This window comes from Bubalus kerabau, chromosome 1, assembly GCF_029407905.1.
Source record: "Bubalus kerabau isolate K-KA32 ecotype Philippines breed swamp buffalo chromosome 1, PCC_UOA_SB_1v2, whole genome shotgun sequence".
Lineage (NCBI taxonomy): Eukaryota > Metazoa > Chordata > Mammalia > Artiodactyla > Bovidae > Bubalus > Bubalus kerabau.
This window is the reverse complement of record NC_073624.1, coordinates 252,828,224-252,843,999: the sequence shown is the minus strand read 5'-3', so window position 1 is coordinate 252,843,999 and position 15,776 is coordinate 252,828,224. Positions and strand designations below refer to the sequence as shown.

The 15,776-nt window shown below is 39.7% G+C and overlaps 1 protein-coding gene across 1 annotated transcript in view; it reads right to left on the bottom strand.

The window, feature by feature from the left end:
* Window positions 1-13,749: 13,749 nt before the first annotated feature.
* XRCC4 (X-ray repair cross complementing 4) overlaps window positions 13,750-15,776 on the bottom strand; it is a 304,423-nt gene continuing 302,396 nt past the window's right edge. Inside the window, exon 8 of the mRNA XM_055563263.1 lies at window positions 13,750-14,379. Within this exon, the coding sequence (XP_055419238.1) occupies window positions 14,268-14,379 (112 nt within the window). The 3' untranslated portion in view covers window positions 13,750-14,267. The remainder of the gene's footprint in view (window positions 14,380-15,776) is intronic.

Below are 15,776 nucleotides of genomic sequence, written 5' to 3'. Positions count from 1 at the left end.
ATTCAAGTTAAAATCTGCTGTTGAAGTGTGGTGTTGGAGAAGACTCTTGAGAGTCCCTCGGACTGCAAGGAGATCCAGCCACTCCATCCTAAAGGAAGTCAGTCCTGAATATACATTGGAAGGACTGATGCTGAAGCTGAAACTCCAATACTTTGGCCACCTGGTGGGAAGAACTGACTCATTGGAAAAGACCCTGATGCTGGGAAAGATTGAAGGCAGGAGGAGAAGGGGACGACAGAGGATGAGATGGTTGGATGACATCACCGACTCCATGGACATGAGTTTGAATAAACTCTGGGAGTTGGTGATGGACAGGGAGGCCTGGTGTGCTGCAGTCCATGGGGCTGCAAAGAGTCGGACACGACAGTGACTGAACTGAACTGAACTACCTTCTCAGATGGTGCTAGTGGTAAAGAACCTGCCTGCCAATGCAGATGTAAGAGACACAGGTTCCATCCCTGGGTTGGGAAGATCCCCTGGAGGAGGGCATGGCAATCCACTCCAGTATTCTTGCCTGCAGAATCCCATGGACAGAGTAGCCTGGTGGGCTAAGGTACATGGTGGGCTATAGGGTTGCAAAGAGTCAGACATGACCGAAGTGACTTAGCATACTACCTTCTCAGTCTTGTGGCTCATCTTTCTTTTTCTCACTTCACTGCAGCCACAACCACTGAAGATGCCTCCCACATGGCTGAGTGTCCCTCAGCCACGTGGAAATGCCAGAGTCATCCCAGAATTCAGCTCAAACTTCTCCTATCTCCTCTCTCAAATTTCCCTTGGCCACAGTCTCTTTTCCTTGTAGTCTCCCAACAAAACAAGAGTAGGATGACTCTGCTTGTGAGCTCTGAGCACCCTGAGCACAATTCTTTTATAGCATTTCACACATCCTGATTGTCTGTGCATAGCTCTGCCTCCTTCCTTAGTCGAGACTTCTAGACATCGTGAGACAAAAGTGATTGATGTCTTACTCATTTTCTATCTCCCGTACCTGGCAGGGTGCTTGGCACAAAGTGTTCAGTAAATACTTGATGAATGAATGAACACATACATGTTAGAACTTGTATTCTTCTAACCACAGGTGAGAATTGAGTGTAAGGTTGAGGAATCATGTAATTGTACAGAATCCAAATTTCAAATTCTTGAGATTAGTAAGGTTACTGTACAAAGAACAGTATAAGTGAAGGGATCACTGGGTTACTACCACCAACAATAAGAACAAACTTCAACATGGGCTGACTATTGGCAGTTTTGAAAGTTACTGATACCACATATGATAGGTTAGGGGTGTAATAGCAAAATAAAAAATAAAACAAAACAAATATAGAAGTGCCCTTCAGAAATGTCAACATTTTATACAGAATTCCTCAAGAACATACTAGTATTTGTTTTATTATATACTTTTTTCTCTCCCTCACCTTCTTCAAATGTCACATTTTTTTATTGAACATAAAATTCTTGTTAAACAAACATAGCCTTAAGATGATATATTGTTGAGAATGAAAATCTGCCTCCAAGTCGGAAGTTTGAGATTCTAATTATAAGGAAAGATAACTAGTTACAGCCAGTAGAGAAGAACTGCAATTTTATCTTTTGAGGGAGATACAAATAAATGGATTAATGAGTGAACCCATGAGCATACTTAAAGCTCTGGGATAGATTTTCTCTTGCCTAAAAAGCACTTGGACAGACACGGTGTTTTCCACTGGAGTGCTTCATTTTTTATACTTCAGTGGCAAAACCACCTCCTTTCTGACAGTCACATGATTTCTGTAGATGGGTCACTATGTTCAATTAGGTCTTACCTGCCCAGAAGTCATTCCGTCATTTAACAATGACATTGCAGGTATGGTGGGGGACAGACAGTATTAACATTTAACACTAGGGAAAATGTTACATGAAAACATGCTACCTATTTGATAAAAACAAGGAACAATGAAAAGAAAGAGACAATATCTGAGTGGCTCTTGATGAGAAAATAAGAGGGATTGGGGGAAAGCTGAGAGGAAAGGAAAAGAGAGAGAAGGGAGGGAAGGGAGAAAAACGGGGCAGGAGGCTGGATCCTAGGAAACAAGTTGCCAATGGGAGATTCATAAGTTGGAAAGCCAGAAGATTTAAAAAATTTTTTAATTGGGTGTAGTTGCTTTTCAGCATTGTGTTAGCTTCTGCTGTACAACTTCAGTTACATGTCAGTCAGTTCAGTTGCTCAGCCGTGTCTGAGTCATTGTGACCCCATGGATTGCAGCACAGCAGGCTTCCCCATCCATCACCAATTCCCAGACATTGCTCAAACTCATGTCCATTGAGTCGGTGATGTCATCCAACCAGATATCTCATCCTCTGTTGTCCCCTTCACCTCCTCCCTTCAATCTTTTCCAGCATCAGGGTCTTTTCCAATGAGTCAGTTCTTCCCATCAGGTGGCCAAAGTATTGGAGTTTCAGCTTTAGCATCAGTCCTTCCAATGAATCGGTCCTTACAGTTTGAATTTTTTTGGGCATTGCCTTTCTTTGGGGTTGGAATGAAAACTGACTTTTTTAGTTCTGTGACCATTGCTGAGATTTTCATATTTGCTGGCACATTGAGTGCAGCACTTTCACAGCATCATCTTTTAGGATTTGAAATAGCTCAACTGGAATTCCATCACCTCCACTAGCTTTGTTTGTAGTGATGCTTCCTAAGGCCCACTTGACTTCACATTCCAGAATGTCTGACTCTAGGTGAGTGATCACACCGATGCAGTTATCTGGGTCATTAAGATCTTTTTTGTATAGTTCTTCTGTGCATTCTTGCCACCTCTTCTTAATATTTTCTGCTTCTATCGGGTCCATACCATTTCTGTCCTTTATTTGTGCCCATCTTTGCATGAAATGTTCCCTTGGTATCTCTAATTTTCTTGAAGAGATCTCTAGTCTTTCCCATTCTGTTGTTTTCCTCTATTTCTTTCCATTGATCACTGAGGAAGGTTTTCTTATCTCTTCTAGCTATTCTTTGGAATTCTTCATTCAGATGGATATATCTTTCCTTTTCTCCTTTGCCTTTTGCTTCTCTTCTTTTTTCAGCTATTTGTAAGGCTTCCTTAGACAACCATTATGCCCTTTTGCATTTCTTTTTCTTGGGGAAGGTTTTGATCACCACCTCCTGTACAATGTCAGGAACCTCCGTCCATAGTTCTTCAGGCACTCTGTCTATCAGATCTAATCCCTTCAACCTATTTGGCACTTCCACTGTATAACTGTAAGGGATTTGACTTGGGTTATATCTGAATGGTCTAGTGGTTTTCCCTACTTTCTTCAATTTAAGTCTGAAATTGGCAATAAGGAGTTCATGATCTGAGCCACAGTCCACCCCTGGTCTTGTTTTTTGCTGACTGTATAGAGCTTCTCCGTCTTTGACTGCAAAGAATATAAACAATCTGATTTCGGTATTAACTGTCTGGTGATGTCCATGTGTAGAGTCATCTCTTGTGTTGTTGGAAGAGGGTGTTTGCTATGACCAGGTTGTTCTCTTGGTAAAACTCTGTTAGCCTTTGACCTGCTTCATTTTGTACTCCAAGGCCAAACTCCTGTTACTCCAGGTATCTCTTGACTTCCTACTTTTGCATTCCAGTCCCCTATAATTAAAAGGACATCGTTTTGGGGTGTTAGTTCTAGAAGGTCTTGTAGGTCTTCACAGAACCATTCAATTTCAGCTTCTTTGGCATTAGTTGTTGGGTCATCGACTTGGATTACTGTGATATTGAATGGTTTGCCTTGGAAATGAACAGAGATCATTCTGTCGTTTCTGAGATTGCACCCAAGTACTACATATCCACCTCTTTTGTTGACTGTGAGGGTGACTCCATTTCTTCTAAGGGATTCTTGCCCACAGTAGTAGATACAATGGTCATCTGAATTAAATTTGCCCATTCCGGTCCACTTTAGTTCACTGATTTCTAAAATGTCGATGTTCACTCTTTTCATCTCCTGTTGTTCACTTCCAGTTTACCTTGATTCATGGGCCTAACATTCCAGGTTCCTATATAATATTGTTGCTTACAGCATCAGACTTTACTTCCATCACTAGTCACATCCACAATTGGGCATTGTTTTCACTTTGGCTCCATCTCTTCTTTCTTTCTGGAGCTATTTCTCCACTCTTCTCCAGTAGCATATTGGGCACCTACTGACCTGGGGAGTTCATCTTTCTGTTCATATCTTTTTGCCTTTCCATACTTTTCATGGTTCTCAAGGCAAGAATACTGAAGTGGTTTGTTATTCCCTTCTCCACTGGACCACATTTTGTCAGAACTCTCCACCATGACCCGTCTGTCTTGGGTGGCCCTACACAGCATGGCTCATAGTTTCATTGAGTTAGACAAGGCTGTGATATATGTGATCAGTTTGGCTACTTTTCTGTGACTGTGGTTTTCATTTTGTCTGCCCTCTGATAGATAAGGACAAGAGGCTTGTGGAAGCTCCCTGATGGGAGAGACTGGCTCTGGGGGAATCTGGGTTTGTTCTGATGGGTGGGGCCGTGCTCAGTAAACCTTTAATCTAATTTTCTCTTGATGGGTGGTGCTGTTCCCTCCCTGTTGTTTGGCCTATGGCCAAACTGTGGTGGGGTAATGGTGACCTCCTTCAAAAGGGCTTATGCCAGCACTCTTGTATTCAGTGCCCCTGACCCTGCAGCAGGCCTCTGTCAACCCATGCCTCTGCTGGAGACTCCTGGACTCCCGGCCAAGTGTGGGCCAGCCTCTTGTGGGGTCGCTGCTCCTTTCTCCTGGGTCCTGGTGCACACAAGGTTTTGTTTGTGCCCTCCAAGAGACTGTTTCCCCAGTCCTGTGTAAGTTCTGTAATCAAATCCCACCGGCCTCCAAGGTGATATTCCCTGGGGGTTCTCAGTCCCTTTGCCAGGTTGGGAAATGTGTTGTGGGTCCTAGAACTTTCATAACAGTGCAAGAACTTCTTTGGTGTAATTGTTCTGCAGTTTGCGGGCTGTCTGCTCCATGGCCCTATGGTGGGACTAATGTCAACCTCCTCCAAGAGGACTTAAGTCACATGCCAGGCCTCCCAGATCTGCTGCAGCAGAGCCCCTGTCCCCGTGCAGGCCACTGCTGACTGTACCACTGTGGATGACACTCAAACGCCCAAAGGCTGTTCTGGCTCAGTCTCTGTGGGGCCCCTGGGTCCTGGTGTGCAGGAGATTTTGTTTGAGCCCTCCGAGTGTCTCTGGTGGGTTTGGGGTTTTGATTCTAAATGTGATTTCACCCCTTCTGCTGTCCTGTTGTGCTTCTCTTTTGCCCTTGGATGTGGGGTATTTTTTTTTTTTTTTTTTTTTGGTGGGATCCAACATTCTCCTGTCAGTGGTTGTTCTACAGAGAGCTGCAATTCTGGAGTTCTCGCAGGAGAAGATGAGAGCACGTTCTTCTACTCCGCCATCTTTTCTCTTTTGCAGACCTCCCTTCCATCTCCTTCAGAAGACTTTAATGAATAGAGTTATGGTAAAATCAAATATAAGTGCTTGTTTTAAGGTAAACTGCCTTTCTCTGACCTGAACCTTTAATAAATTCCACCATACACAGAGATTTCTGAGTGCTTTTGCCATGTAAATCAAAGACAATGAAATGAGTTCCATGGTTGAACTGGCATGGAGGGGAGACAGGAGAAAATCAGGATTGATAACACATGAGACTTATCCCAGCAGAACTAACAGCAGAGGTAGCCATGAAAATAAATCCCACAGGAATCCAGGAAAATCGAAAATCGTGGGAAGAGCATCAGACTAGAAAAGATCAGGGACAAGTAGCTTGAGCCAATAAATTTCAAAGAGAGGGTCAGTTTAACTGATAATCTGGTTGTATGTAACTGTGCTGATCCATTACATGCAACACAACCATCATAAAATAAGACAGTATCTTGACAATCTTAAGATATTCCATATGTGCTTCACTTATTATGAAGCAGGCCCTGGGCTAAGGGTTTTATCTGCATTATCTTACTTAATTCTCATTGTATGGATAAGAAAACTCAAAGAACTTGCCCAGGGTTAGACAGTTAATAGCTGGCAGACAGAGAGTTGAAGGCTGGCTTAATCTGATCCCTAAATTCACATTTCTATTTTTTCTATTATCAGGTTGCAGCCAGAAGTTACTGGACTTTTTTTTTTTTTTTTTTTTTAATATAAACACTGAAAGCTATTACAAATGTAAAATTATCTTTGTTCATTATCCTATGTGATGAACTGTTTTAGTCAGAGCATGTCAAAATACATTTATATAACAAAACGACCCCAAATCTCAATGGCTTTGAGTAGCAAGCAATTATCTTCATGCTCACAGCCAGCATGGTTGACTATAGCTCAGTGTATCTAGCCTGGGCTCAGATGCAAGGCTCTTCTAAAGGTTTCAGGATAGTGAGCTTGGCTCCAGCTTGGAACCGAGTCCAGTTCTGCTCTGTGTCTTATCAACGGCCTGGGCAGGAGAGGCAGCAGCTACCTGGAACATGTCAGTCTCATGGCAGAAATCAGAAGCTCCCAAAGGGAAAAACAGGAAATGTAAGGCCTCTTAACTCCTAGGCTCAAAACATGTATATGACTATTTCATCCACATTTTATCAGCCAAAGCAAGTCAACTGAGTGCTGGCGGTGAACAGCGAAACATTTATGGACAACGCTTTAATCTTTCATAGTGATCTAATTACTCCTCTGTAAATTTAGTTCCTCAGAGACATATAGTATATCTCTTAAGGGAGAGGAACAAGATTGTTTCCAATAGTATTTAAAAGGGCTCTGGAAAAATTCACATGCGTGGATTCCCTAAATGTTTCCAGAGCTTAAGGACAAAATGAGCACTTTCAAGCCTACTTCTCCCATCATCACTGCAGCCATTTTGTCCTAATAGGGATTCTATTATAGAAGTCTCATGAGGTTTTCAATCAGATTGTTTTTTAAAAAAATTATTTATTTATTTCTACTTTTGTCTGCCATGAGTCTTCCTTGTTGCGTGCGGGTTTTCTCTAGTTGCAATGAGCAGTGGTTATTCTTCCTTGACAGGCTTTTCTTTGTGGTGGCTTCTCTAGTTACAGTATGGGCTCTAGGCGTGTGGGCTTCAGCAGTTGTGACATGAGGGCTTACTTGCCCCATAGCATGTGGAATCTTACTGGGTCAGGGATCGAACCCATGTCTCCTGCATTGGCAGGCGAGTTCTTAACCACTGGACCACCAGGGAAGTCCCAATTAGATCAATTATGAGACAGAGAGACAAAGAGAGAACGAGAAGCCCTAGTCACTGCATAGAAATGCTGTAATGTAAAAGTAGTCTCTTGACCTTTTGAGAAAAACCAAGATAAAAATTATGTTGCTTTGTATTCTTTAAAGGAAAAAAATATATATTATTCTACCAAAGGTGGCACCTTTGTAACATCTCACATTTAAAATTCATTTATAAATAAAATTTTTAGTACTGGCCCATGTTGACAAAGATCTGACATTTTATACTATTACTAAAAGTCATCAATGATTTGAAGACACATCTGGCGTAGCTGGGCTTCCTGGATGGCTCAGTGGTAAAAATCTGCCTCTCACTACAGGAGACACAGGTTTGATCCCTGGGTCAGGAAGATCCCATGGAGAAGGGAATGGTTACCCACTCCAGTATTGTTGCCTGGGAAATCCCATGGACAGAAGAGCCAGACATGACTGAGCAACTAACACTTTCACTTATGTTTACTTTCAATGGCATTTTAATGAATTTTGAAATTTATATTATAAAATATTATACAAAGTTTAATTATGAAAGTGGTTTTACCTTCTTGTTATAGCTGTCTTGAAACATTCTTTTATTTTTTTTAATTTAAATTTATTTTAATCGGAGGCTAATTACTTTACAATATTGTATTGGTTCTGCCACACACCAACATGAATCCACCACGGGTGTACATGTGTTCCCCATCCTGAACCCCCCTCCCACCTCCCTCCCCGTACCATCCCTCTGGGTCATCCCAGTGCACCAGCCCCAAGGATCCTGTATCGAACCTGGACTGGCGATTCATGAAACATTCTTTTAATAGTAAGGTTAACTAATGACAATTTGTTAATTGACGATAATGAGAATTAATTGAAATCTTCTCTGGAGAATGTATTTGATTTCCCTATTAGTTGTGTATTTTCTTGTTTGTTTCAAGAAACCATTCCACTAATAAAAGTTTCAAAAAAGGGAGCAGTGGCTTTTCAGGAAATGCATGTACTAGAACTAGTTCTGAAATACATCAGGACCTGAAGCTACTGTAGACACCAGCCACTCTCCCCATCAGGCTTGAAGGTCACACAGCGCCTGCTGCTATATGTGTTCATGCAGGGGCATGTGTAGCATGTGGGTAATGAGAAACAGAAACCCAAGGATAAATGCTTTTTGCCCCTGGATGCACAGTTCTGAGATACTTTTTAGAAGACGCCTCAGAAGATCTTGGCTCCTGGTGGCTCAGACAGGAAAGAATCTGCTTGTAATGCAGGAGATCCGGGTTCAATCCCAGGGTCAGGAAGATCATCTGGAGAAGGGCATGGCAATCCACTCCAGTATTCTTGCTTAGAGAATACCATGGACAGAGGAACCTGGAAGTCCCCAGTCCATGGGGTCCCAAAGAGTCGGATACAACTGAGAGACTACCACTTTCACTTTTCAGAAGATCTTGGTCAGGTTGGGGATATGTCATCCAAAGGACTATCTGCCTTGATGAGGCTTTTGCATCGGCATTTCCTCCTTTTCTTTTTAATGCATCTGGTCTCACACTTTTGCTCCCTGAGATGATATTCCCCAAATAAATTGCCTGTGTGCAAGCCCTGGTCTAAGGCTTGGTTTTCAGAGGAGTATAGAGTAAGATAGATTTCTATAAGAGTCTTATATGAGCAGGTTCTATAAAAATCATCTCATTCATCTACATTATTTGACTGGTTATGTTATACCTAAGATAGTAGTGAAGTTGGAGATGATCTCTAAATGCAAAGTGAGTGGTTCAGTGAAGGGATGGATTTTGAGTTCCAGATTAGTAGATGCAAACTATCATATATAGAATGAATAAATAACAAGGTCTTACTGTAGAGCACAGGGAACTATATTAATATCCTGTAATAAACCATAATGGAAAAGAATATGAAAAAGAATATATATGTACATTATATATATAGTGTGTATATATATATATATATATATATATATATCTACACACACACACACACACACACACACACATGTATGTTGGAGAAGGAAGTGGCAACCCACTTCAGTATTCTTGGCCTGAAGAATCCATGGACAGAGGAGCCTGTGAGGCTACATTCCATGGGGTCGCAAGAGTTGGACACAACTTAGTGACTAAACCATCCCCACCATTATACATGTTATATGTGTATATGTATAACTGAATCACTTTACTATACAACAGAAACTAATACAACATTGTAAATCAACTATACTTTAATAAAAAATAAATTTTTAAAAAGTGAGCAGCTCAGGACTAACCTACATTCCATTTACTGTAACAGTAGCCACCAAAATTGTTCCTGCCCTTAACAGGAACATCTACTGATACCATCAAGATGGAAATAGGCCCCAATCTCCCTCTCTCTCTTTTTCTATAGATCCCAAAGCCTTAAGGGACAAAGAGACCCTCACTCAGGACATACAATTATCAGTGAGATTGTGAGATGATAGTTTAGGATGAAGGACCTCCAAAAAAGAGAAGAAAAAACAACATATGAATAAAATTCATATTGAGTTTTATTCAAGTAGAGGAGAGGAAGGGCTTCCTTGGTTGCTCAGCTGGTAAAGAATCCATCTGCAGTGCAGGAGATACCAGTTTGATCCCTGGGTTGGGAAGATCCACTAGAGGGAGGTCATGGCAACACACTCCAGTATTCTTGCCTGGAGAATCCCCACGGAGAAGAGGAGCCTGGCAGGCTACAGTCCATGGGGTCACAAAGAGTCGGACATAACTGAGTGACTAAACACACATACACACATATACAGAGGAGAGGAAAATTAGAAGGAAGGATAATCGTTGGTAAATGAGACGACGTGGATATTTGAAATGGAGAAAATTAGAAGGGAGGCTGGAGAGCATTTTAGGCTGAGTAGGTAAGAAAGAGAACTGGGAGACAGGAGAAGAGATGGCTGGATGGTCAGTTAGCCACAAAATGCATGCTGTCATGTATTTTCCAAGGCATCCCTTTCCAGTTATTAAAATGGAGACAATCATTTCATGCGTGTGCACTGAACACTTGCAAATGAAATCTGCCCTCCTAAGAAGCATTTACCTAGAAACTGTCAGATTAGCAGTGGCAAGTTTTAATTCAGACAACAGCTACACAGGGATACATGAATAGTTCTTTTGTTACTATATACTCCCTTACAAAATGTGTTAACAACCTATTTTTTTTTAATTTCCTGATTTATAGATAAATTCATGGGGCCTTTCATGGACTTGGATGTCAGCTATTTAATCTCGCTTTATTTAAAATGGATTCTGTATAAATAATAGTAAGAGAATGGGAGAGACATGAAAGGATACAGGTTGGCTGCTCCTTTTAAATATCTGCTGAGAGGCCTCCAGACTGGCCTTCCTTTCCCATCCTCAGATGCCCAGCAAGGTCTCCATGACCTGAAGTTTTCTGGCAGCCCATACCTTCCCAAGAAAGTGCCAGTTAGACCTGTGGGGCTCAATGCTCGCCATACCTTTATTATACAACTGAGATTCTTGCTCCTAAACACCCTGGGCCAACAGTCCCCCTGGAATATCTTCTAACCTGTCTTCTTCATTCTGAGGATTCACAATTGTAAACCTGGAAATTAACCTCTTAGCTGATGCCCCAGCACCTTCTATACTCTCTTCTGATCTGAAGATAGCTACATCCTTAGCTCTCCCCAACTCCTACCAATTTCTCTTAATCTCCCAGTTGTATCTTTTATCTTCTATGGATTCTTATCTAAAACTTTAATTTTTAAATTTTTCTCTTTAAGTCACTTATTTTAATACTCCTTGATATTATGGTTCGTTACATAGTAGTTTCAAGCCCCAATCTCATATACTCCAGTTTTTGAGACCAGACCCCAAATTTCACTTGCTAGGATATAAACTCTATAGCAACAGAGTGCTAGTATTATTCATTGCCTCATCTAGTGCCCAGAGTGGAGGTCAACACGAACGCTTAACAAATACCTGGTAAATGATGGATTTATCCTTCACTTCCACACATGGCCCAGTTCTGTATTTTGTACATAACTAATCCTTTATAAACATTGTTGAATCAAACTTACCCAATAAAGAGTTGCTTGGCTCTAAAACATGGGACCTAGAATTTTATAAATTTGAGTTATGTGCCACTAAGAACACATTTTAAGTAGTTTCCTGACCTTTTAAAAACCACATAATGAAGACATCTCTTCCTGAGATGGGATTTTTTTCTCCCATGAATTTCCCTAATGAGGCCTGACCCATACCATCTGATGCCAGGGCCAATAATTATAAACCTTAAGCCAAAAAACACCCTTCAGAAATGTAATCACCTTGTTTTTAGAAGTGAGGGCACCAAGATCAAAAAAGCCAGGCTGCATTATAACTCAATTGTTTTGCCTTCCATTGCAGTGTCTTGTACAAAAATCTATTTTAGAGTATAGACAAGGAAAAATGTGGGAAAAAAATCATAGCATGGAATTACAGAATCTGGGCCTCTCAACCAAACCTACAGATGTCTGTTTACAGAGAACAAGAACTATAAAATAGCAATAAGTAGAAAAGAGGAAACCATGATTATGGGCTTATTATGCTCTATTCTAACCAGCTGAATCAATCTGACACACAGCAATGGCTGAAGGGATCCACAACCCTGAAAAAGTAAAATACAGTTGAACCTTGAACAATGTGGGGAGAGGGGTGCTAACCCTCTAGACAGTCAAGTATAATTTATAGTCAGCCCTTCATATCTGTCGTTCCTCAATATCTTCAGATCCTCCAAATCTGCAATTCTGCATCTGAAGACTCAACCAACTGCAGATTGTGTAGTACTATATTATATACTATTGAAAAAAATCCCCTTATAAGTGGACCTGCATAGTTCAACCCCATGTTGTTTGAGAGTCTACTATACTGAACTATAGATTGTATAGTTACCATTACTTAGGAAACATTTTCCTTTCTCACTGCTAGTTAACAGCCAAAATTCTGTTTCCTCTTTCTCTTAAAAAAATATACATATATATAAAACACACATGTATGTACATACATATATACACATACACTGATGTATACTAATTTTGGTCAGTCATTTGTGGTCTATTCAGATGTGATAGTACTATTTTGAGATTCTGGTACTTTATGTACCAAATCCCCTTGGAAAGATCCAAGGTAAATCCTGGATTACACAAATTCATTATTGAATTTTTTATGTGACCGAGTAGAATTTTATATTTCACACATTTATATTTACACTTAATTAAAAAATCTCCCTCTTAAATGGAAACCAGTATAGAAATGAAAATGCAGGAAAATTTCTATTTAAAATATTTTGTGGTTCCATGGACAATAAAATCTCATTTCTTTTTAAAAACTATTTCTATTCATTAGTAGATTTACTTGGCTGTGCTGCATCTTAGCTGTGGCATGCAGGATGTTTAGTTGTGGCATATGAACCCTTAGTTGTGACATGTGAGATCTAGTTTCCTGACCGGGGATTGGACCTCAGCCCCTGCATTGGGAGCATAGAGACTAAGCCATTGGGTCACCATAGAACTCTCAAGAAAATCCCATTTCTGATATAAACAATAATCTATCATTTCTTTCTCATTATCTTTCTGTAGTCAAGTTTGTGTGTATATATATGCATATTTTTAATTAATCAGAGAAGATAGTTATGTTTTCTGAAAATTTTTTTCTTTGTATCAAATCATCCAGCTAGATTTCAGTCTTTTAATGAGTTTGTGTTCACAGTGATCTAGAAACTTAAGGCAACTAGATCATCTGAGTGCCTACACTGTAACGGACATGCTTTTACTTCTTCAGTAAACACTTATTAAGCCTCTAGGAATCCAGCCCTGTCCTAGGTACTGGCAGGTGGAGAGAGAAAGCAGATGGTCATGCCTCTGCTGTGGTGGGGCTTACTTTCCATAGGCAGACAGACTGGGGGCTGGGGGGTGGGGTCAGTGGTAGGTTAGTGAGAGAAAGACAGACAAATAGAAGGAAGGAGACGAGAGAGATAAGATGCAAGAAAAAAAATAGTAATTCCAGACAGTGATACATAAAAAGAAAATGAAAGTCACTCAGTCGTGTCCAACTCTTTGTGACCCCATGGACTACAGTCCATGGAATTCTCCAGGCCATAATGCTGGGGTGGGTAGCCATTCCCTTCTCCAGGGAATCTTCCCAACCCAGGGATCGAACCCAAGTCTCCCACATTGCAGGCGGATTCTTTACCCTCTGAGCCACCAGGGAAGCCAAGTGATACAGAGTGAAAAAAACATCCCCATGGGATACAGTGACTGGGAATATGCACATCTTTTTTAAAGTATATTTCAGAGCAAGCACCTTGGAGCAGGAGACATTTGATTCTAGATCTGAAAGATGAAAAGAAACCAAATGTACAAAGATCAACATTCTAGGCAGAGGGACCAACAGTACAATGGTTCTGAGATCTTGAGATCTCTGAAAACCATGCTTTGATACAAAACGATGTTACATTTACATTAATATACACTCTATAAAGACCTGATACTATAGTAAAGGAAAAAGTTAAGCAAGATAACATTTTATTGAGAATACAAAATCTTCAATCAAAAGTTTTATCACCAGATTTTCAGATTGTGTAAAAACTAAAACTAGACTTTGCACATCATTCCACAAATTAAAATACTCAAACATCAGTGTTTAGAATATGATTATTTGAAAAAGAATTTGTAGACATTCTATTTGTCCTATTTTCAAAATCTTCCTAGACAGGATAGACAGCTCCTACATATAATATGTGTGAAATGAATAAGGTACATGTGACCTTTGCAATAAAAAGGTCTGAGATTTTATGTAATTACAGGCATGCTGAATGAACACATTAGAATAATGTGCCACTGTCATCAAATCATATTTTCATATACACGTGTAATCCATTTTGCACAATGGTTTCAGCTCACTTGTATGTAATTAAATTGTAAGTTGCACTAAGGGCTGCTGCTAAGCTGAAATTTTGTTTTTGCAGTTTAAAGAATGGGATAGAAAACACAGTCTTGTGAATATCAAAGTACTTTTTGAGACAATTAAATCTCATCAAAGAGGTCTCCTGGACTACTGTTTCTTAGAGTTTCTAAGGACATGTTTTCAGCTGGGTCATGATCCTTTTTCGGCATCTCAGGTAGTGGAGGATCAAGCCTAGAGTAAAAAGAAAAAAAATCAAAATAATTTTATTTTGAAAACCTACATATAGAATAAAAGAAAATTTTAAGAGACACATAAGTGAAATAAACATTAAACCCTGCTTCCAAACTGTTGCATTAACATAAAGATAAATGAAAGGAATTTAATTTCTTTAACTGCTTTGGAATTAATCTGCCTCTTTTCTGAGCTAATGAAAATTCAAAGACCTTACAACAATATTCATAATTAAGGTCAAGAAATAAGATATCCTCTATGCTGTATTTTTATGTCAAGATACAGAAGGTTTCTCAATCCATTTCTTTAATAACTTCAAAACAATTTACATTTTCCTTCAGCTCCTTTAAATTCTAACTATGAACATGCATTTGAAGCTCAACAGCAGGAAGTTCTGATCACATAAATTTCTTTTAGGGGTCATTCAATTGTATATGTGTGTATAATGCCTTGTTGTATTAACAGCTGTTGATGAAATGCAGTTGGTCCACATTCATTTACTGAATCTACATATCTTCATTTAGTGAGTGAATTTCTTCAGTTTCAGTACTGCAGTTACTGTATCAATGGACTAACCTCTATATTTACATAAATATTCTGAGTCCTAGGGTAAAAGGCATGATCACTAACTCATAATTAGCCTTAAAAGTGGTGAACTGGAAGCTAACAGCTTAATCAAAAGAAGAGCTTAGGAATGTATATTTATGCCCTTGTTATGAACCTTGTTAGAATCAACCCAGTAATATGCAAATAAATACCCATATTTCCAACCACAAAGTTTGGTATAGCTAAAAAAGAACAGGATTTGAAGTCAGAACTCTTAGGTTGGAATCCAGGTCTATTTCTTATTAGCTAGGTGACTTCAGGCAAGTCATTTAACCTAACTGGACCTCTGTTCTCTCACCTGTAAAACTGAGATAATAATACCTGCCTCAGAGGTGGTCTAAAGATTAAATGAGATATTATAAATGAAAATGCTTATAAATTCCTACAAAACATTTGGAAACTATTACTTTTAGCCCTTGATATAACATAAACTATAAAAGTGCTCCTGCTAATAGCTTCTTTAATTTAAAAGAATAATCAACTAAAAATCCCCAAATGTTGAATATGTTTAGATGAGCATTTCCAAAAGCCTGTACTCATACTTAGTTGTACAGATTGCTAAAGATGAATCCTCTACAGGGTCCTCCTTGGCCTCCTGACTGCATACAATTAATCACGGCTGGCTGCCATTACATCTGGGACAGCTCTGTCTTATCCTGAGCAAGCCAAGTTCAGACAACATAACCCTCACAGGAATGCTGAAGTGCTAGGCATTAGTACATTCTCAAGATGACAAGTACTACCCTCTGGGAGAATCAGTATTAAAATTAACAACAAATATTAACATAATT